The 23,922-nt window shown below is 35.6% G+C and overlaps 1 protein-coding gene across 8 annotated transcripts in view; it reads left to right on the top strand.

The window, feature by feature from the left end:
• PAPOLA (poly(A) polymerase alpha) overlaps positions 1-23,922 on the top strand; it is a 57,787-nt gene that overhangs the window by 16,138 nt on the left and 17,727 nt on the right. For 5 of the 8 annotated variants that reach the window (XM_014541472.1, XM_014541475.1, XM_005868536.2 and 2 more), the window contains exons 2-15: positions 756-929; positions 1,515-1,581; positions 3,873-3,954; positions 6,323-6,432; positions 6,875-6,928; positions 8,134-8,245; positions 8,917-9,006; positions 9,097-9,235; positions 11,210-11,282; positions 12,609-12,729; positions 13,672-13,756; positions 19,423-19,476; positions 20,006-20,125; positions 21,613-21,722. In XM_014541472.1, the coding sequence (XP_014396958.1) occupies positions 756-929; positions 1,515-1,581; positions 3,873-3,954; positions 6,323-6,432; positions 6,875-6,928; positions 8,134-8,245; positions 8,917-9,006; positions 9,097-9,235; positions 11,210-11,282; positions 12,609-12,729; positions 13,672-13,756; positions 19,423-19,476; positions 20,006-20,125; positions 21,613-21,722 (1,391 nt within the window). Of the gene's footprint in view, positions 1-755; positions 930-1,514; positions 1,582-3,872; positions 3,955-6,322; positions 6,433-6,868; positions 6,929-8,133; positions 8,246-8,916; positions 9,007-9,096; positions 9,236-11,209; positions 11,283-12,608; positions 12,730-13,671; positions 13,757-19,422; positions 19,477-20,005; positions 20,126-21,612; positions 21,723-23,922 lie in introns of those variants that run through there. The other 3 variants (XM_014541474.1, XM_014541477.1, XM_014541479.1) reach the window with 3 other exon arrangements.

The following is a 23,922-nucleotide window of genomic DNA, read 5'->3' as shown; positions in this document are numbered from 1 at the left end:
TGGGGGGTGGGGGCGGGGAGAGAGAGAGACAGACAGACACACGGAGACATCAATCTGTTGCCTTCTGCACACATTTACCTGGGAATCATATCTGAAACCCAGGTATGTGCCCTGATCAGGAATCCAACCTTCAACCTTTGGTGCACAGGATAATGCTCAACTGAGTCACTCTGGCTGGGCGGGGCCTTCTTTTTAAGGAGTAAAATTTCTCTGTTTTCTGTTATTCCAGATTGCAATTTTTTTAGCAGTATATTTGATCTGGATTCTTACCTATAATTTTAGATATTTAGGTAGTAACAAAGTGAAATTCCTTGGAGTGGGAGGAGAAATAATGTTTTCATTTGCTCACTTACTTTTGTTGTAAGGCAAGTAAAAGGTCTTTTAGAAATAAAAGTGTCTTGGGTTTTAGGGTATTGCAGGGTACCAGCTATGTTTAGAAATATGTCTTACTGACACTTTTTTCTAGTCATGACAATTTGGGTCAAATTGTAGAAATTAAAAAAAATATTTTTATTGATTTCAGAGAGGAAGGGAGAGAGACATAGAAACATCAGTGATGAGAGAGAATCATTGATTGGCTGCCTCCTGCATGCCCCCTACTGGGGGTTGAGCCTGCAACCCGGGCATGTGCCCTTGACTGGAATTGAACTCGGGACCCTTCAGTCCACAGCCTGACGCTCTATCCACTGAGCCAAACCAGCTAGGGCTCATTGTAGAAATTTTTTGACAGTAATTTTATCCCATTTCATTTGTAGTCCAGTTACAACGCAGGGATCACAGCAAACACAGCCGCCACAGAAGCACTATGGCATTACCTCTCCTATCAGCTTAGCAGCCCCCAAGGAGACCGACTGCCTGCTTACACAGAAACTAATTGAGACTCTGAAACCCTATGGGGTTTTTGAAGAAGAAGAGGAACTGCAGCGCAGGTAAATATATATAAAAATTTATAATTTCTTATTAACATAATAGACTAATTTTGAGGCATTCTTGACTCAGAAAGTCTGAATTATTATTCTATCTATCTCTGTTTCAGACAAGGGTGATATTTAGGAAAAAACTTTTATATAGAGCTGCATTCCCTATATTTTGATTTTTTTTTTTAGGCTATTGATTATTATAGTACAGAATTGTCAAGAGAAAGAGGAATGCCTACTTATTGTTAACTACTATATACTTACTTTCTGATAACTTATAAACTTTTAAATTTAGGAAGCCACCTTTTGAAAACTGTTGCAGTTTAATAAGTAACTAGAGGCCCGATTCACGAAATTTGTGCATGGGTAGGGTTGCTAGGCCTGGCCAGAGATCAGGGCTGAGGCCTTCCTGCCAGCTGCTGCCAGGGCCTTCCTTCATTCCATGCCACCCCCTGGTGGTCATTGCATGTCATAGCGAGCAAGCGATCAAACTCCTGGTCGAACTCTTGAGGGGACACTTTGCATATTAGCCTTTTATATAGAGAGATGATTTAGAATAACAAATGATTTGCTGATTGATATTTGCTCTATCAACAGGATTTTAATTTTGGGAAAATTAAATAACCTGGTAAAAGAGTGGATACGAGAAATCAGTGAAAGCAAGGTAAGTTGACTTACTTGCATATGAAGTAATTTGCCAAAGAACATAGTGGTTCTTGTTTAAGTAGATTTAGTCTTGATAACATCTACACTAATAAAGAGAAACATGCAAATTGGTGTCACTCTGCTACGTCCACTAGCCAAGCAGAGCGACAATGCAAATTAACCCAACAAAGATGGTGGTTAATTTGCATACACAGGTGCGGAGCAAAGACTGAAGACTGAAGAGGCTTGGCATCTCCGCTGCGGCTGCAGTGGAGAAGCCAAACCTCACTGCGGCCGGAGGGGTGAAGCCAAGCCTCGAGGCTTGGCTTCTCCGCTGCGGCTGGACCAAAGACCTGGGTCCCGGGTGCTAGAGGAAAACTGGTGCCAGCAGCCAGGGGAAGGAAGGCCTATTGCGCGAATCTTCATGCAACGGGCTTCTAGTAATTTATATTTTGTTTCTAATTATTTTGAAAGTAGGTAAAAGAAGTGAATTCAGTAATTTCTAAACATGTTTTATTTTTTATAAGCACCTTTTGGTTGCAACATTTCAAAGCTGAAAATGACTACTTACTTATATGCTTTACTGAAATAGTAGATATATCCCTGGAAAAGTGCTTTAAAAGTGTATATTAAATATTTGAGTCTTGTTACCTTCTAAGGAATCTTACAACAATGAGCATTTTTTAGGTTTTCAGGTATTAGACTCCCAAAGTAAATAGTTAGTTTTTTAAAATAACATTCCCTGAGTTCCTAATCCTTAATTATGAAAAATCATACACACACTGAGGAATCCATGACTGGTCTTCTGATAAAGGAAATGTATTCTTAGAATGGTGTGTGGAATTCATTTGACCCATTTAAGAAAATATTCTTTTTTTTTTTTTTTAAAGCAAAGATGACTTGTAATGCTTTCCTTTCTCCTGTTTCTGGTGTTTCTATTCAAAGAAACCATCAGTAAGTTTAGTTCTGCTCAGAATCATCCACCAAAGTCTAGGACAGTGGTCGGCAAACTGCGGCTCGCGAGCCACATGCGGCTCTTTGGCCCCTTGAGTGTGGCTCTTCCACAAAATACCAACTTACGCGCATGGGCCACGAAGTTTTAGTCGCACTGTACGTGCACGCCCGCACGTGGTATTTTGTGGAAGAGTCAAACTGAAGGGGCCAAAGAGCTGCATGTGGTTCGCGAGCCGCAGTTTGCTGACCACTGGTCTAGGAAATCAAAACAACTAAGTCATTATGGAGCAGTATTGGCATCAAAGTCAGTCACTTTGATCTGATAAATTATATTTTAATGTACTATGGAATATTTGGTATAATCATTGAATATAAGCAATGATTTATGCAGCATCTTTGTCATGAATAAAAGCTGATTCATTGCTCCTGCGTAATCACATGATCTCCTTTACCATAGTCTTTAAAGCAGTTTCCAGAAATGTGGCAAGATTCTAAAATAATAAGGATCTTCACAGAAGAACACTCATGAAAAGTTGAATGTTGCTTGCATTTCAGATTAGGTTGATCTATGAAGGCCTGGTATTTTGTAGAGCTTATAAGCTTGTTTATCCTCTATATAACTTTGCACTGAAATCTTACTTTTTAATATAGTGTTATTTGACACTAGTGGCCCAGTGCACGAAATTCATGCACGGAGTGGGGGTGGGGTTCCCTCATCCCAGCCTGCACCCTCTCCAATTGGGGACCCCCTGGGGGATGTCCGACTGCTAGTTGGACATATCCATCTCGCAATCTGGGACCGCTGGCTCCTAACCGCTTGCCTGCCTGCCTGATCACCCCTAACTACCTCTGCCTGCCTGCCTGATTGCCCCTAACCCCTCTGCCTTCCTGATCGCCCCTAACTGCCCTCCCCTGCTGGACTGGTTGCCCCCAACTGCCCTCCCCTGCCAGCCTGATCTCGCCCCAACTGCCCTTCCCTGCTGGCCTGATCTTGCCCCCAACTGATCAGAAAGGCTGATCATCCCCGGTGGAGGCCTGGAGAGAAATGGAGGTGCGGCTGCTGGCCAGACTGGAAGAGAAAGAGAGAGGCAAGTGCTGATCAAAAGCTGCCACAGAGGCAACGGATCAGTCCCTGCTTCTCTCTTCAGGCCTCTCTCTGGTCCTGATTCGCAGCCCCCTTAGGGGCACCGCACCTAAGGGGAAGTAGTCAGCGCTATTAGCGCTGACTGCAGGACTGATTTCCGGTTAGTTGAACCTTGGTCGTGACTGGTCGTTACAACCCAGGGTTTTTATATATTAGGATAATTTTCTCTGTGTTCCACTGGGAAAATGACCATTCTTTGTTTGTTTCAACAGAATCTTCCACAATCTGTAATTGAAAATGTTGGAGGAAAAATTTTTACATTTGGATCTTACAGATTAGGAGTACACACAAAAGGTAAATATTGTTTTAATTATTTTGAGAAGGAATACCTTTTTTAGTTCTTAAAAAATTATAATGAGATATCCATCTTAGTTGTTTGTGTTGTATCATGCAGCTTACATTTGCATTAAAGAGAACACTTCAAGGAGCCTAAATTTGGTAAGGAGAAAGAAATAAAATATGCATTCTACACCTGCACTGTCCAATACCGTATTACCGGAAATTTTAAATTAGGTTCCTCAGTGGAAGTAGCCACATTTTAAGTGTTGAATATCCACGTATGGCTAGTGGCCATCATATTGGAAAGTGCAGACACAGAACAGTTTCCTCATTGGAGGGTTCTTTTGAATAGTGCTGCTCTCTATGTCATTTCTTCTGCCTGAAGAATATCAGGCTGAAAATCAGAACAAAAATGAACCAGTGTTTTAAAAATACTATGGGTTTTCTTTTCCTCATGCTTTTATTATAGTTGTAAAATACAGGTAAGAAAAATAAATAAAAATGTTTATCTGTAGCCATTGACAATCATTGTCAATATTTTCTTATTGACACTTTTTTCCTCTGTGCATATAAATATACAATAAAAATGTTGTCATGGTAGAGAACATATGTTGAACCTTTTCTTTTTATTGAGCATGTCACAAATACGTTTTTGGTCTTCATTATCTTATTTATTTCTCAGTACTCTTTTTCTTTAAAGCTGTGTAAAGACAAACACATTTTTTGTTTGTTTATATATTTTTACTAGAGGCCCGATGCACAAAAATTTGTGCAAGAGTAGGCCTTCCATCCCCCAGCTGCCAGCACTGGCTTCCCTCTGGCACCCGGGACCCAGGCTTCCCTCCTCCGGCCACCAGCAGGCACCTAGGACACGGGCTGGCTTCCCTCAGACCACCCACAGGCACCTGGGACCTGGGCTGACTTGCCTCTGGCCCCGGCTTCATCAGGAAAGACGTCTGGAAGATGTTTGGTCTAATTAGCATATTACACTTTTATTGTAGATTGATTTCAGAGGAAGGGAGAAGGAGAGAGCTATAGAAATATCAATGATGAAAGAGAATCATTGATTGGCTGCCTTTTGCATGCCTCCTCCTGGCAATTGAGCCCGCAACCCGGGTATGTGCCCTTGACTGGAATTGAACCCAGGACCCTTCAGTCTGCAAGCCGATGCTCTATCCACTGAGCCAAACCAGCTAGGGCTATTCCTCAGTACTCTTATTCTCATGTAATATGTAGGAATCTGAGACTTAAAGAGGCAATAAAGCTTGAATAATTTCCCCAGCCATCTCAGCAGAACTAGGATTCTTCTTGGGAATTCTGAGGCTGTACTTTTTAACCATTAACCACTGGCCTCTAAGTTAAAAGTTACCTGCCAATATATATGTGTTCTTTTTGTTCCGGCATCCTTCCTTCTCACCATCTCCCACTACTTTGTGCCAGTAGTGTACTATGTGCTCTTCTACTTCATGAATATGGTAAATAACAACCTTCATGGTAGTTGAGTCTTTTAGGAAAATGTCTATGTTAACCTGATTCCACATTTATCTCTCCCTTTTATGATCTCAGTTACTGATTTTAATCATCTCCTTTTTTGTTGTTGTTCTTCCTGTGCACTCAGTGTTGACCTGCTATCAAACACTAAATTAACACATTGTATGCGGGTAGTTTTCATCAGGCGCTAACAGGTGGCACGTGGCGCAGGCCATTTTTGCTAATTTTTTTGCGCAAATGGCAACGTTCAGTAAAATTATGATAACTTTAGTTTACGTATTTATACGTTACCCGTATTCTACCGCTAGTCTATAAAAAAAACGTATTAATACGTGTCCTGCTCTCTACTTACTCCCAGTCAACGTAAAACGTATAAATACGTTTCCTGCATTCAATGTGTTAATAACAAATATCTTACCATTCATTGTCTGCCTCATTGGATTTTTGCCAGTGGTCCTTCTTGATATTTATCCTTTTTATCCCATTTAGGGGATAGGTAGGAGCCCATAAGAACTAGTCACATTATGTATAGAAGAAAACTATTTCTTTGTTTCACTAATGGACATGTGTATGACTAATGACATCAAGATGTTGGGTCTGTTCTTGAATAATTCCTTCTCTTCATCATAAAAGTCCTATCTTAGTCCTTTCTTTGCCTCCCAGCTCACCCGGGTCATTGCAACTAGAGGATGCTACAGGAAAATACATATCCCATTAATTAGAATCATATTATTCCTATATTGACTGGTAATTTTTTTTAAGGGGGAGGGGTGCATTTTTATTGGTTCACCAATATAATAACAGATTTTCAACATCAAATACTGCCATGGTAAGACGCAAAATAATTTTTTTGTAATAGAAATTAGTGGTTGATGGTCTTAATCTTTTCTAGGTGCCGATATTGATGCGTTGTGTGTTGCACCAAGGCATGTTGATCGAAGTGACTTTTTCACCTCATTCTATGATAAGTTGAAATTACAGGAAGAAGTAAAAGATTTAAGAGTACGTAAATGTTCGGGGTGAAACGGGAGGAGTTATAAAAATTAGTCATTTGAGTGAGTTTTATGATATAGACATCATTTGTTGAACTCTTAAAATTTGCCAAACCCTTTTAAGTACATAACATGTATGCTTGCATTTTATTCTTTACAATAAACCTGAAATCATAAATCTGGTGTACAGAGTAGGAAATAAGACAAACAAAATAAATATTATGTGTTTTGGCCACAGTAACATATCTGAGTGGCAGAAGTCAAGGATTTGAACTTAAGCTTGTCTAATTCAAGATTCTCGTGTGCTAAAGCTAGTTGCTGAGACTCTGTCAGATATTATGCTAAATTGTTTTCAAACAATTTCAAATATCACATTCATTAAAAAATACTAAAATTAGTGTAGATCTAGTGTGTATTTTCAGAGACATTAAACTTGTTGGATTTTCTTTCAGGCTGTTGAAGAGGCATTTGTGCCAGTTATCAAACTGTGTTTTGATGGGATAGAGGTAAGGTGGCTTTTGCTATGTGTAATTGATCAGTGTGGGGTGTGCAGAGGGCAGCCAATCAATGGTTCTCTCTCATCATTGATGTTTCTATCTTTCTCTCCCTCTCTGAAATCAATAAAAATATATTAAAAAAAAAAAAAAAGAATCTCAATTATGAGAGAGAATCATTGATTGGCTGCCTCCTTCATGCCCTGCACCGGGGATCAAGCTTGCAACCCGAGCATGTGCCCTGATTGGGAATCAAACTGATGACCTCCTAGTTCATGGGTCGACGCTTAACCACGGAGCCACACCGTGGGGGCAATTTCATTTATTTTTTAAATGTCAGTGTCATCATCTAGTTGCTTTCTAGAGTTAATATTTTTGTGAGCATATAATCTTTATTTTTGTCTAAGTTGGGGCTTTAGAATCTGTTTTATTAGAAAACATGCTACACCATAAGTACTATTTTTATATGTATAGTTTTTTCCTATCACATACAAGTTCATGTGAATGATTTTTCATAATCTCTTAAAATACTTGTTTTTGAAGTGATCTTATCAAAGGCTTGTTTCAAGCAACATCCAGAGTTCTGGAAACATGAAATGGTACCCTCAGGAATAATGAACAAATCTGTGCTAAGTTTCTTTGCACACCAACCTTTTCTTGGAAAAAAGAAATGGAATGTCACTTGTATTCTAAAAGCTTTCAAAATTAGCCAGTATTGTTTTTGCTTTCTTAGTCAAACTAAGTTGGAGAAACATACTATAATATAATAGTATAGATATGTAAATTCTTAAAATAAAGAGCTTCTTTTTTACTAAAAGGTATATTTGTGCTAAATATAGCCTTATATTTGTGTACCTGTTACAGTTCATTTTACAGTTCATATAGATGGAGAACGAAACAGTTAATTTTAAGTGATCCAGTATATACATTTAGCAAACTTAGTAAATCCAGTAGATGCATTTTATAGGAAATCAAACTTAGTAGAATTAAAATGACAAATAGGTATTTATGCATGTTCTGTTTCATATTGCCATGTTTTAATATCTGGTTAAAATACCTATGAGAGAATTAATATTGATTGGGCTCTTGGAGGCATTGTTAGGTTGATAATTGATGAAAAGATCCTGGCTTTACGGAGTATAAATGCTTTCTTTTTTAAAGAAACACCTAAAAATAGTTTGATAGATACAGAATGTTGAGTTTTGTTTCTGTTTTAGATTGATATTTTATTTGCAAGATTAGCACTACAGACTATTCCAGAAGACTTGGACTTACGAGATGACAGTCTGCTTAAAAATTTAGATATAAGATGCATAAGAAGTCTTAACGGTATGTGGAAACCTACTTCCTTTTGCATAGTAGCAGTTTTTGTCAAATATGAAATAGTTTAAATTCAAGTTTAATGAAGTGTTTTATAGCCATATTGTTTATCCATAGTTATTCAAATTGAATGTGCCTTATTTATCAGACTATAGAGGGTATTTGGTAATTTATTTTATTCATTTTTCACTTTTTTTTCTTTTTAATCTCCTGGGACATTTAAAGACTGTCTGACATTGGCACTCTATTGCTAATGATTTGGTTTTACAATGCAACTCTAATTAATTTTGATTTCGATGTCCTTTGTAATGTTTTCAACTGTTGTACTTAAAGGATTGCCTTTGAATACGTGTATTAGCACTGCTCGTTACCATGCTCTTGAAGAACAAATCATGGCAATTTAAGTGGCTCAAGCCTTCCTCAGTATTTCTGGACTAGATTAATTATGGGTTGAAAGTTTGAGATGAAGCACATTACAGTTCAGATTCTTGGTTGAGGGTACTGCTTTTGATAGGAGATGAAAGTTTTACAGTTTTTTATTTGCCTCTTAATTTAATTAACATTATTGATTTTACCAATAAAGTTTTTAAGTTTGACATTAATCTCAGAACTTTAAAAGAAATATTATCATTAAAATTTTGATGATTCAGTGTTTTGTTTTTTTCACTCCCGTTAATCAGGTTGCAGGGTAACCGATGAAATTTTACACCTAGTACCAAACATTGACAACTTCAGGTTAACTCTGAGAGCTATCAAACTGTGGGCCAAACGTGAGTTCAGAATTTGTTGGCTAGCTTATTAAAACTATTTAAGCTTTTGTTCAACACTAACTTTTCTTTTTGCTTTTCCCTTATCAACAGGCCACAACATCTATTCCAATATATTAGGTTTCCTCGGTGGTGTTTCCTGGGCTATGCTAGTAGCAAGAACTTGCCAGCTTTATCCAAATGCAATAGCATCAACTCTTGTACATAAATTTTTCTTGGTATTTTCTAAATGGTATGTGTTTAGATTATATTAAAATAAAATTGATTATAGACACTGAAGTTCAGTCTTATTTCTATGACATTTCTGCAGCTGATTTCAGATTCAAATTTTAGTTCATGTTGTAGCTATTTAGGTAGTCTTGGTGGGGGAGGTCATGTATATAAAATGGCAAACTTAATTCCATTCCTTTTCCCTAGCTTTCCCAGGATAGTAAGGCAGTTGCTATTTGTACCTCCTGCAGAAACTTACCCTCTAAATAAACTCTGAATTTTAGCTGTAGTGTCTGTAATTTAGTGACTTGATAGGCTGGGATATCAGCGACTTTGGATAAACTTTATATATACACCACCTTTTACTCTTTGAATTATTCTAAATCTGTAGTCCCTTAGTTTCTTGATTGTTTTTGCTTTCAGCTGCCCATTAAGATGCAAACTATATAAAAAGCTTTTTTAAAAAAATACATTTTTATTGATTTCATGGAGGAAGGGAGATGGAGAGAGAGATAGAAACATCAATGATGAGAGAGAATCATTGACTGGCTGCCTCCTGCACTCCCACCACCGGGGGTTGAGCCTGCAACCTGGGCATGTGCTCTGACCTGGAATTGAACCGTGACCTTCGGGTTCATGGGTTGACACTCAACCACTGAGTCACCCCATAAAAAGCTTTTAAGAATAACTAACTGCTTGAAAAATGGCAATTAATTGACCATCGCTCTGAGATTATTCATTAACCCTGCAGAGATTTTTCTTTAACTCCCTTATTTCAGGAAGTTCACTTTTTTGTTGTTGTTAATCCTCAGCCGAAGATATTTTTCCATTGTTTATTAGGGAGAATGGAAGAGAGAGGGAAAGACAGAGAGAAACATTGATGTGAGAGAAACACATTGATTGGTTGCCTCCTGCACATGCCCTGACCAGGGCCTGGGCCGGGGACGAGCCTGTAACCAAGGTACGTATGTGCTCTTGACCAGAATCGAACCTGGGACCCTTTCTATCCACTGAGCCAAACCAGCTAGTGCCACTTTTTTTTTTTTTTTTTTTAAAGAATAATAAGATAAAAGGTTATTGGCATTTTGTATTAGTTGCTTTGGCCCAAAAGCTCAGGGTTTTTGGTTTTAATAAAATTTTAGAGATTTGTCTTTCCTCTATGCCTGCCAACTCCTATACCTCTTCCCTCGGGAACAAAAAGAGTCTTTTCTATTTTATAAAAATCAGAGGGTTCTTTTGATACAGTTGATAATGTAAAGCCTGTGCCACACTTAAAGACACATTCTGTTCTTTATGGTTTTGGTAGTACTTCATCATGTCTAATCAGGTTTGATGAGAATAACTAAAGGATGTCAGAATTTTTCTTAATGCTACACATATATAGCAAATATAATGTTAAAGATGTTAACCTTGATATGGAGAATGGCAAATGTTTTCCAGTTTTTAATCTCTTCCATAAAGGACTGAAGTGGCTAACTCATAGGGTGCATCTTGAAAATTATGTGTTCACATCACAAATTTTTTTATTACACATACTCATAACCTTTAGTTACGCGGCAGAGAAAAATGTCCTAATCAATTTTTATAATTATTTATGCTTTGCCTATAATGAGTTAACTTTTTCATTCTCAGTTGTCTTTGGAATGAGCTAAAGATAGGATTTTTGTGTTTCAAGAGGATTTATCTGTTAGGGGTTGAGGTGAACATGTCAGATGTCTTGGAGCAGTACTTTTTAATTTAAATAGTGCATTATCAGTTCTTTGAGGGGCAGACAAGATGTTTTACTTCAGTCTGAAAAAGCTACCAAGTGGTTTAAGTTAATTTCATAGAGGAAAAGTGTTTCAAGTAGCTTAACGTCAACAGGAATAAAAGATGATGTATACCAAAAGGGCAAAATGAATGAAGAAGGATCACATTCACAATGCTGTATGTTTAACAAAATACGTTTAGATGGTAATATCCAAGTCTTATCAAGTGCTACAATCTTTTTAAACAGGGAATGGCCAAATCCAGTGCTATTGAAACAGCCTGAAGAATGCAATCTTAATTTGCCTGTATGGGACCCAAGGGTTAGTGTATTATTTTTTCCCCTACAAATTCACACTGTGCAATAACAAGTAAAAGTCATCTGCATAAACTTCAGGGACACTTTCCATCCTTTTACCTATGAGTGGACATGTTCGTATTACACTTTCTCTTAGATAACCTCAGCTATAATTGTCTTCTGATGTGAGAAGCATAATTATGTACCCTGTAAACTACATTTAATTGTACATATTTATAATATCAAGTTCACTAACATTTTAATTTATTTTATATAGAACTACCTTGTAAGTCAAAGTGTGCGGGCATTTGTGCTTAAAAAAAAATAAAAGGATACTAAAAATCCCTGTATTTTTTTATTTGATCTAAATATTGTTAAAATTGGGTTGTTATAGGAAAACTGTTGCTTAATATTTACCTGTGGCAGATACCTTCTAAGCATATAACTTTAATTTCTATGATGTAATTATAAAAATTGGTTTGGGTATTTCAGATGACAGAAACAAGGTTGTGCTAAAGAGCTTCCACTCTGCTTGGGAAGTTCCGGTCTTTACTGCTTACTCCATTTAAATGTTAACAACATGCACTTTTTTAATAGGTAAAATATTTAGGTTTGAATAAGGCTTTAGAGGTTTATAAAATTCTATTTTTCTACATTGTTTCGCTATCTTATTACAGTATCAAAATTATTAGCTTCAAGTTATGTTAATTATTTCAAGTTGTATATTTTCAAGTTTTCCATACCCGAAGGCATTTTTGGAGAGATGTGAGTTTACAGTTTTCTTTGAGGAAATATGCCACTTATCCCTAGTATATGGATTAAGATAAACAGTTATTAAATCAGTTCATTATCTCATAAAAGGATACCAACATGGAAAATATAGTTTCAACATATGTTAATAAATTAAGCTTAATTCTTTATATGTTGAGGGTATACTAAAGTATAAGTTTTCATCTTGTTTAAAATTTGATTCACACAGAATATTGGAATAAGACATTTCTGAAAAGTGTAATTGTGTGTGCATCCCCATTTCTGTTGTTGAAAAAAGAAAAACTAAACATCAGTAGCCGTCTAAGTAGGACCTTTTTTGCTCGGCAGGCACACAGTTTCTGTAGAGTGAGGTTACCAAAATAGTCATGCCTGAGTGATTGAAACAGACCATTAGTTCGACCAAATCCTGATTCTATAGAATTCCTATAAAAACAATGTCTCCTTACATGGTTTTTCTTTCTCAACTCCAGCTATGAATGAAATAAAATTTAATCATTGGTTCAGTTTAACAAGGGGTAAAAAGTCCAAGTATCTGTTGCATATGTACTTGAAGAAACTGATTGGCTGTTATTATATGTAGGTAAACCCCAGTGATAGGTACCATCTTATGCCTATAATTACACCAGCATACCCACAGCAGAACTCCACGTACAATGTGTCCGTTTCAACACGGATGGTCATGGTTGAGGAGTTTAAACAAGGTAAGTGGTTATCCTTATGCTCTCCTTTATACACAAGGATTTACATAGTCATTGTAGACCCAGTAGTTGGGCATACAATTTAAATTGAAGAAAGCGTTCACCAAGGTAGATTTTTGGTGTTTTTATTTATTGATTACAATATATATTTGTGAATTGATATGAAAAACTCAGTTTAATTCCTTTTAGGCAGTTTACTTTTGATTATATAGGGAGACTAACCAGTATTTAAAGCCATATTCTAAGCAGCAGGGCTTTTTGGGGTTGGTTTAGTGCCATATACGATTGCCATGTAAAATTTTAAATAATCTCATGAAATGAGATGTTTTTAGCAAACTATATTCTTGGAAAGAACTTTGAGCAGGATTGGGTTCAAACTGCCCGTTATTTTGGAAGAAACACTAAACTTCTGAACCCCAATACTACTGATTGTTTGAAAGTACAGCTATTGTCAGTCTTTGAGGAAGTTACTGGAATGGGATTGTTGGATTGGACTGACACCAGCCTAGGAAGTAGTATTAGCTGTACAACTTCCAGCCTCAAACTCCGAGGGAACCATGTTTTTCTGTGGTCTAAACAGCTTCCTATGGGAAGATACGCTGTCCTTTTAGAGTCAGCAGGAAGCATGGTTTTGAAAGACAAGAAACAAAGCTTTGGGGAAAAATTTCTTGAGTAGCTATAGTGCTTCAGTTTTTGAAGTCATTCTCTGAGCGTGGAATTTTAGACTAATGGGAATATACCAGACTCTGGGCTCAAAAAAGTCCTCCAGCTTTTTTGAAAAGTGTTTGTATGTAAGAATCTTTATGCTCTAAAATTATTGACTAAAGTTGCCTTTTGATAAAATTATTTTAGGTTTTAGTGAACGCATGTGGTATGTTTAAGATCTTTAAAACTCTAGGTTGTTAGACTGAACCATGCAAACATTTTAATGTGTTTTTAATTTAGGTCTTGCTATCACAGATGAAATTTTGCTGAGTAAGGGAGAGTGGTCCAAACTTTTTGAAGCTCCAAACTTCTTTCAAAAGTACAAGTATGTATTTTAAGGCATGTCGGACATGTTGCTCTCTTAAGTAATGGTTCATATGTGCAGTCTCTTCTTGCTAGATGAATATAGTTCTGAATTTGTCTTTAAGCATCTTCTACAGAACTTGCCTGTCACAAAGGTTGCACTGTTTTTAGTTAAACCCCTTATTTTTTTTATCTGTCAAGGTTAAGTATGGCCCCTACAGTTTTGCTGCTTTCTGTAACCAGACTCCTATATTTGTAGAAACTTCAATTTTTAGATACATGTTAGTCCTCACCAAACCTCAAAATCTGTATACTCTGGCAAAGGAGTGAACTGTTAAAATTTGTAGTTAATATTCTCTATTAAGACACTAAGTATTTTCAGCTATTTCTGGAAACTTATCATTAAGATTCTCTATAACATAGGCAAAGCTAATAAAGTGTCATTATAGTTTAATGTTTTCAATAGTTAACAGCATACAGTTGGCCTACAGATTCCCCCTAATGTTAACAAAGCCCCTTTAAATATTTCCACAAATAATTCTTTTGGAATCTAGGTTGGGGTAATAGTTTTTACTAATGGTTTTAATATAATGGTTTAACACCTTAGTACAGGTTAAAAGCCTGATTGTGTTGGTTTTGATGAAATTGTAAGTTACAATAAATCTTACTTTAAAAAAAAAATGGACTTGCACTTTTATTTGCCCTGAGCTGAAAACTTGCCAAAGTCCCACTTAATTTTTTTTCTTTAATGGTTGAAACTTTCCTGACCATTTGATTTTGTGGATTGTGTTTTGTAATAATCTAAGTAAGATTGCTTTATGCTATTTCCCCAATTAAAAACAAGAATGATGACCTTCATGATGTCTCTGTGTTTTGTTTCTGTATCTTTTGCATGAAATAGCAGTGATGGAGCCAGCTTAATTGTGTTCTGGGAGCACTACCTTGCCAGTAAACAGTTAAATAGCATAACATTGAATGTTCTTGTTTATTACTTATTCCCCATAAGTTGTGCTTTTCCATTTGGCAGATAATTTTTGTTTGTTTTTTATTTGAATCAGTGTTTAGGGAGCACTTTTGAACATTTAAGCTAATGAACATATATTCTGATACTTTAAAAACTACATAATAGAGTACATAATTACTTGTGTGGAGAGTAATAAATTGGTTTTATAGACAAGTAGCAACATCTCTGAATGCCTGAGAATCAAAGATGAAGCTAGATTCATTCTTTTTCCTATCTCATTTCCTCATAGGATGAGAGGTGGGTAGAATGAAGTTCTTGAAAGTACTTCAGTGTCTTTCTTTACTTTAGGAAAGATTACTGTTGAAATTGAACAAAGCTTGATAGTGTTATTCATTTGAATATATTTGTTTTATTAGAACTTGGAAAGTTTTTTTTTAAGTTTGCTTAATCTTTTCCTTTTAAAACTTTTAGGCTGTCTTTCAATCTGTGCCAAATAGCGTCTGTCAGCTCTTCAGTCTACTGAAAAGATTATAGATTCCCATCTACTGAATTCTCTTGAAACAATCATTATAGGTTATCACAAATGACTAAACTTAATTAGACATGAAGATATAGCAACAAATAGGAAATTATGTCAGGAAAAATAAAATTTCAGCTGTGAGTTCTTGGAAAACAGATTTGAAGTCATGACAACAATGGGCTAATTCTCTCTATACCAAATTGAATTTCTTCAAAAAATTTTCTCAAATTTCTAGTAAATAAATACTTTGATTAGACTTCAGAGGTATTTACAGATTTGAGGGGTTTTTTTGTTTGTTTTTTTAAAGAGGAAGGGAGAGAGAATCATCGATGTGAGCCATATCAATCGGTTGCCTCCAGGGCACACCCTGAGTGGGGACTGAACTTGCAATCTAGACGTGCCCTGATCAGAAATGGAACCTTCCAGTGGACGGGACAATACTCCAACCAAATGAGCCACACAGGCCAGTCTTGACTTTGTCTTTTAACATATATGACATACTCTAAAGATTGGCTGTACAACTGAATTGAAATTCTTAAGTTTTCCCTTGAATCAAAATTGGTTAAACCTTATTTGAAGTATATCGTGCAAGTATTTGTTACGTCTAAGATTTTAAATCGTGTAAAATACCTGCTTGCCATTCTTGGAAGGGAGAGAAGTATGGAGGAAATTTTGTCTGTCTTCTGAAGACGAATCATTTTCCAGAAGAGATTAGTGGTCCTTTTGAAGGGAATAACATTGTGTTGTGAAATCTTAAATAATCCTAAGAAAATTATTTTTTTCCTTAAGGGATACTCAAATTAAAACTTAAGTAGAATAAAATCAGTTATTGGCATAGTAACTGTGAATACTTATTTTAGGTGTTTGATTTCACTAGGAAACAAGGAAGAGAAGATATAGGAAAAAAGCCAGAATGTTGTTTAAGGTGTAAGATTAATAATTTATAATTTCAAGGAGTACATATGTATAAAATACTTTAGCCTTAAAATGTTTTAAAAACTAACAATAGTGAACTATAAGTCTTGGTCCAGAGTTACTTAAAGATGGAATAGCATGGATTTTTTCAAAGAAAGAATTAAATTTTCACTCATGAGCTATGATCTACCCAGGTAAAATATTAATGTATGAAATAGGAAACCTACTTACAAGATACTTTTTAAGTAATAATAGCAACTAAATTAAATGTTCTTGGGAGTTTTTAAGTAGGGTTTAATTCATTTGGAGCACAATTTTATACTTAAATTTATTATTGGGAATAGATAAATTTTAAATTTGGGGAAATGTTAATTGCTATTACATTAATACTTGAAAGTGTCTCTGAGGGCATCTGAGTGCCTAAAGCCTGACAGAATGAAATAGGGGATTACATTTTATTTTTTTGAGCAGCAACAAAATAGTCTAAATTTAGTACTACTTGGTCTTTATGCTCTGATAGGGATTTGAGGAACTGAACACCAGTTCCGGTTTTTAAGACTTACACTGAGTTGGGATTCTGCTCTTAGTTTCTTCCATGGACGAGTCTTTGTTTTATAAATAAGTTCCTGATGGCAAGTTATTTATGTTGAACTAAATTATTGTATTTTGTATCTACCACTTTAAATTTGCTTAAATGTGGCTGAGTAAAGGACATTTAACCTCAGCATAAATATTTATCAGTTATTCAACACTCTCCGCTGTGTTGAAATAAATGCATTTGTATTTAAACAATGTACAGAGTAGATACCCTCCCTCCAACTCATCAAGAACTAGTCGAACTCTAAACTTCAAACATTAACCTTTGAATTGCCAACAAAATATGTTTAAATGATTTGTATATTTGCCTTAGTAAATAGAGAACATTGTACATTTTAGATTTTGTTGAAGACTCAGATGGTCATTAAGAATATCCATTTTAATAGTGTGGTAAAGTGATTTAGAGATGGCGTGTTTTGTCCCTAAGCTAGGTGAACCCAGACAATTTTGCTTTTTTTGAGTTTTTATGTATGCTTGCTTTTTATACTTTGTTGTCTCTTGTTATAAGTTGTTATACTTTGTCAGAGAGCTATCTGCTTTTCCCTGTTTTTGTTTTTAAATCTTCCCATCTTCAATTTCCTAGGGAACTGGAAATCAGGTTACTGATCTTGTTAGGATTTGTTTGATTTAATAAAAGTTAGGGCTCCTGAGAGTAGGGTTCTGTGTGCATAAAATGCATGAGCTTTTGAAAGTGCTTCCATGTGACTTACTTATTTGGGCATCTGTGCTTGTTCTATATACAGTTGACCCTTGAGAAATGCAGGGGTTAGGGGCACTAAAACCCCCATGCAGTTGAAGCCTTTGTGTAACTTTTGACTCCCCAAAGACTTAACTACTAATATTGTGCTGTTGACTAGAAACGCTATTGTTAACATAAATAATTGAGAGACACAATTTGTATGTTATTTAAGTATTGCATCCTTTGTCCTTAAAATAAAGTAAGCTAGAGAAAAAATGTTATTAAAGTCATAAGGAAAATGCATTTACAGTATTTATTGAAAAAAAAATCACATATGAGTGGACCTGTGCAGTTCATACCTACCTGTGTGGTTCAAGGGTCAGCTGTATTGGTTTGCTCCCAATAATGCTGACCAGGTTAAAATGGGAAAGGAAGTAGTAGTCTGTATGGATTTAGACTGCATATTCACATATCTAGCTATATGTTTTCGTATGTATATACATCACCTCTGTTCCCATTAATTTATAAGTATTTGAGCTTAACTCATTTGAACTTCTCAAGCCCTCCTGAGGTGTTACCCATTGTACAAGTCTAGGTCTGAGTTCCACAGCTATGAAAAATCAGAACTATTTTTTTTTTTCAAATACTTCGTGAGCATAAATAATCAAATAGTCTGTTTTAAGGGAGTTTGGTTAAAATAAATGCTTAAACTTGCCAAATCTTCAGTATCCCTTGCCTCTAAATATCTTCGAGGGGTGGGTGGCTAATTTGAACTAGGGCTGGTGGTGGTTTCTTTTCTGGGTCTCAGGCATACATTTGCTTCTGGACAGAAATCTTATCTGTAAAATGCGAAAGATAACAAAAGGTCCAGCCTTTTGAATGAATAAAGTAATTTAAACCTGATAATGTTAGTTTGCTCTTTGAGGTGAAGTGAGGAGTTTGGCTTGCAGCACCTGTAAAACGATTCTGTAGGAAAGTGTATAGGACTGAACTTTCTGCTCTTATCAAATGGAATTGTATGAATTACGCTTCAGTTGTAGTTTGTTTTAAAAAGTACTTAAAATAGTTATTTGATCTTGATGGTATTTTCTAAAAACTTGCTTTTTCTCTAATTTTTTTTTTTTAATCCTCATTCAAGGATACTTTTCCATTGATTTTTAGAGAGAGTGGGAGAGAGAGGGAAAGACAGAGAGAAACATTGATGTGTTTTTCTCACATCAATTGGTTGCCTTTTGCATGTGCCCTGACCAGGGTCCGGGCTGGGGAGGAGCCTGCAACTGAGGTACATGCCCTTGACAGGAACTGAATCTGGGACCCTTCAGTTCTCAGGCCGACGCTCTATCCACTGAACCAAACTGGCTAGGGCTCTTTTTCTCTTAATTTCAACGGAATTGGAATCTGCATAGAAATCAAATTTCCTCAATCCTCTCACCTTAGTGATGTCTGTTTCTTTGTTACAGAAATGTATGCTGTTACTTGAAAAAAGTCATGAGGCCTAACTTCAGTATTAATTAACTTGGCTTTGTTTTTGCTACCTTTTATTTGAATTAAGAAGCATGATGTGTTTGATACTGCTTTTTGAAGATACTGATGTAATATGCAATTTTAGTGATCCTGTTCTTGTGGCTACAACCTTGATTGGTGCTTTATTTCCATTAAAATAATTTTGTTCTAATGCACTGTATTTTAGTGAGCAGCTTTTTATAGGTAAAGTGCTCCACTCTAGTCATTGAACCAAATTATCAGTTAGTGTTTATTCAGCATTCTTGAATTAAGCTGCTTTTTGGGTAATTATTTATAAAATAATAATGTTACAGAAGTATTAAACTTGCCAGTGGTTATAGCAACTTGGAAATTTAGCTTTTATTATTTTATGTACATTTTGAGATTGCAATTTCCCCCTTGCTAAGTTGATGCTGATACATAACTCATGAAGCTTATTATCTTATGGTGTTAATATCCAGCACAAAGCACTTAAATAAAATAAATAGCATGTTGTCTTTATCTTCAAAGGCATTATATTGTACTTCTAGCAAGTGCACCAACAGAAAAACAACGCCTAGAATGGTAAGTACAAGATTAGACTTTACAGAAAAAATAAACTTTAAAATGAATCAGATAGCCACAGAACATAGTAGGAGAGTGGATGAAGTTCTTAAACCATCCAGTTTGGTTTTAGTCATAAATGGTGCTTTACTACTTATAATGGAAGTATAGGAATATGGGGTTTCATATACAACTTTTGTTTGCTTTAGATCCATGTATTATTTCCTAACCGTCTATTTAAAGTAAGTGTAAAAAAAAAGTGCTTTAATTTAGCTTACTATTTTTTTCTTTAAATATTTGTGAGGATATGTTTTGAAATCTTCCTAGTTTGAAATGTGGTTTGATTATCTTCTCCCCTGTTTTCTCTTCAGCATTTTTGGGTGGAGCATAAGGCTTTGTTTTATCTATGGGGGTCCAGACAGTTGAACTGCCCCCTGTGTGTTTAAGTATGATCTTCAAAATACTGCTTTACATAAACATTTGGTTTTGTGTATTTTGCTTTATTTTTTAAATTGACAATTTTTATTAACACTAAGTGACATTTGTTTAGGGTGGGCTTGGTGGAATCGAAAATTCGAATCTTGGTTGGAAGTTTGGAGAAGAATGAATTTATTACACTGGCTCATGTGAATCCCCAGTCATTTCCAGCACCCAAAGAAAATCCTGACAAGTAAGCAGTCTTCTATTTTAATTTTCTCTTCTCATTTTTAACTTTTACTCAGAGAAACATTTATAGGCAATTTTTAATAACTGGAGTCACTTTTATTGATTATATATGTAGCTCAAAACCAATTTGAGATTTACAGTTTAGGTTTTCCTGATCAGAACTGAAGAGAAAAATTATTCCTAGAAAAAAACTACCACTGAAATACATTGTTTTCTCTGATAATTGTAATGATTAGGTGCCTATTAGTGAATTATTGTTCATGTTATGCACGTCTGCCCTTTAGCACTCCTTCTTAATATCTTTCTTGTCCTGTTTTGTGCAGTGGTTGTCAGATTAGCTATTATAGCAAACATCAGTCTTTGCATTTTATCTTAATTTTTAAAAGAGAATTTACTTGGATTTGACTTTGTAAAAATCTGACTTGTATTCTGGAACATTGAATAGATAGGATAAAAGGAGGCTCACTCCATATTTTAAGGGTCTTTCATGGGTTAATTTCTGGTTTGATGAGATTCTATATGTATTTTGTTGCAATTTGGAGAGTGAAGTGAGTTTTCATAAAAAGCTTTTAAAAAAAGGGATTAAAGACTGAAAATACAAATAAGTGGATCATTTAAGGTTGTGCTTGTAATAGAATAGCTGTTATTCTGATTGCTTGTACAGATTATTTTCTTTTGCAGTCATGTAAAAGAGTATGATTTGAGCTTTATAGACTTTTTTTTGTTGCTGCAGTCTTTTTTTTTTTTTTAATATATATTAATTGATTTTTTACAGAGAGGAAGAGAGAGGGATAGAGAGTTAGAAACATCGATGAGAGAGAAACATCGATCAGCTGCCTCCTGCACACTCCCTACTGGGGATGTGCCCACAACCAAGTTACATGCCCTTGACCGGAATCGAACCTGGGACCCTTCAGTCCGCAGGCTGACACTCTATCCACTGAGCCAAACCGGTTAGGGCTGTTGCTGCAGTCTTAATTATTGAAAGACTGCATGCTCCATTAAGTAGATATTAAATGTTCAAAGGTATGACGTACTCTTGTTCCAGTTACTATGTGTAGTCAGTCAATTTTTGTTCATGTGGCCTTTTCAATTAAGTTTTAGTTAAATTTTTATTTCACGGATATCGTTTGTTTCACGTTTTTCTACAATATGTTAATTCCGTTCCTTTGTTGGTGTGAACATAATTTTTTCTTGTTTACAATGTCTCTGGTACTTTAGGATCATCATTAAGAAAATTGGCTATCAGTACATAGATAATACAAGTATTTTTGTCCTAGTGCTCTGATGGTGTATATAGTAATAGAAAAGTAGAGGACGGGTTTCAGGCGAGGACTTTGAGTTTTAATGGAGTTTGGGCTTAGAACTTTACTGAATTTGCTTATACATTTATATTTCAAGTCTTTCCATATACCTCAGGTTGTCAATCACTTTGATAACTATTTTTATGAAAGCTTAGTAAACTATATTAATACTCTTCTTACTTTTCAGGGAAGAATTTCGCACGATGTGGGTGATTGGATTAGTGTTTAAAAAAACGGAAAACTCTGAAAATCTCAGTGTTGATCTCACCTATGATATTCAGTCCTTCACAGATACAGGTATAGCTCTATTTGGACAATCAAAACGTACTTGCATATTTGAATTTGTCTTCATATTTCATAGTGATATTTGTAATAAATACTAAAATTTCCTGGGGCTAGTGAACACTAATCATAAAAATAATCTTAATTTTTTTGGATTAATTATTAGTTTCCGTTTTCTAATATATAAATGATTGTTTTTTCTATTATGTTAGACCTAAAGTTAAGTCAAACCATTTTAAATTTGATTTGTTCACAACTACTTATTAGAAGCCACCTGAATATTTGATTGTCTAAAAGACCGAGTCTGTGCCTGACTGCCTTAATAATCTTGCACCGTAGGAATTTCTGAAGCTAAACTTTTGGTAACCTTGAGGAAATTTATTCTCTATGTCAAATATAGACTCAAGTGTTTATTCATGGGTGAGGGAGAGGGTGATGAGAGCTGCATTTCAGATTGACCTGTACCCTGAGATATAATACAGTATATAGGTTAAAGTCCAAAAGGGAGATAGAGTGGACAAAGCTAAGGCTGTATATATGCACAGCTTTTCAAGAGAGTGGTGAGTATGTATAGAGACGATGATGAATGACATCTTTTTTAGGGACTAATTTTTCTTTTCGAACAACCTCCCCACCCACATTTAAAAAACTCCAGTGTGTGTCGTTTTCACTGTCCTCAATAAAGAGTCCCCCCAAGGACATTCAGATTTAACATCAAACTTTTTTTTACATCCTTAGAGAAGGAGAGAAAACAGTTTTTCTAATTGTAAAGGAGAAATGTAAAGGAGAAATAAAGGGAAAAGAATATGTATTTCAGTATGCAAATGCCTAGGTACAGTGACTAAAAGATACACTGTACTCAGCTGATGACACCTATGTGTAGAATCACTAGCAGTGTGACATCTGTGAATTCCTACTGACCCAGGTGTGACCTGTTGTGATTCAGAGACCAGCAGCATTGCAATTGGTGACACAATAAAGTTAACGTTTTAAATTGAACAAAAGGTGATCTCTTGATATATGTGGTAGTTGCATTCTTGGAAAATTCAGATTAAAAATTCTTTTTTCTTGGTAAAATTGAGTTGAGTTCTTGCTTCAAATAAGTATGTTTTTTATCTTTAGGAATGTAAGTAGGACATGGTCCAATTCTTTATTGTGAGGAACTCTCCACATTGAAGGATATTTAGTGTCCATGTCAAGTAATAACCCTTAATTATTGTGACAACAAAAGCACTCATACAGGCTTTTAGGATATGATTTGGAGGGTGCTGATGACTCTGTCTGCTGAGCACCACAGACGTGTGTTTTTCCAAAGTAAAAATTCTGATGTCACCTTAAACCATTTGTGAACTAACAAATCATGTAGAGATAATTGAATAAGAAAATTTGTTTTGTATCTAAGTTGAGCTCTTTATCAAAGATTGTATTAATGAACTTATCAATTATTTGAAGCAAGAACTCAACTCAATTTTACCAAAAAAAGAGGATTTTTAATCTGAATTTTCCAGGAATGCAACTACCACATATATCAAGAGGTCACCTTTTGCCCAATTTAAAACGTTAACTTTTATTGTGTCACCAATTGCAATGCTGCTGGTCTCTGAATCACAACAGGTCACACCTGGGTCAGTAGGAATTCACAGATGTCACACTGCTAGTGATTCTACACATAGGTGTCATCAGCTGAGTACAGTGTATCTTTTAGTCACTGTACCTAGGCATTTGCATACTGAAATACATATTCTTTTCAAAATTTTCAAGGCACTTTCAGGTATTTTTGGGTAGCAAATATTTAGTTGTCCTATATCTTGAAAATTTTAATAGAATACTTTCTGAGGTTTTTAAAAAAATAAATATTTTATTGATTTTTTTTTTTTTTTTACAGAGAGGAAGGGAGAGGGATAGAGAGTTAGAAACGTCGATGAGAGAGAAACATCTGTCAGCTGCCTCCTGCACAACCCCTACTGGGTTTGTGCCTGCAACCAAAGCACATGCCCTTGACCAGAATCGAACCTGGGACCCTTCAGTCCACAGGCCGACGCTCTATCCACTGAGCCAAACCGGTTAGGGTGAGATTTCTTTTTAATAAAACAAATTTAACTTGTTCAAAGCCCAAAATTTTACCTCCACTCTCTTCCAACTTCTCCAAATGTTTTTTATCTCAAGTTTTAACAACTGTTTTCTTGTAGTTGTTCAAGCTGAAAATCTTGGAGTC

This window comes from Myotis brandtii, unplaced genomic scaffold (assembly GCF_000412655.1).
Source record: "Myotis brandtii unplaced genomic scaffold, ASM41265v1 scaffold273, whole genome shotgun sequence".
Taxonomy (NCBI): domain Eukaryota; kingdom Metazoa; phylum Chordata; class Mammalia; order Chiroptera; family Vespertilionidae; genus Myotis; species Myotis brandtii.
The sequence above is the reverse complement of the archived record's forward strand: the minus strand, read 5'-3'. Positions and strand labels throughout refer to the sequence as shown.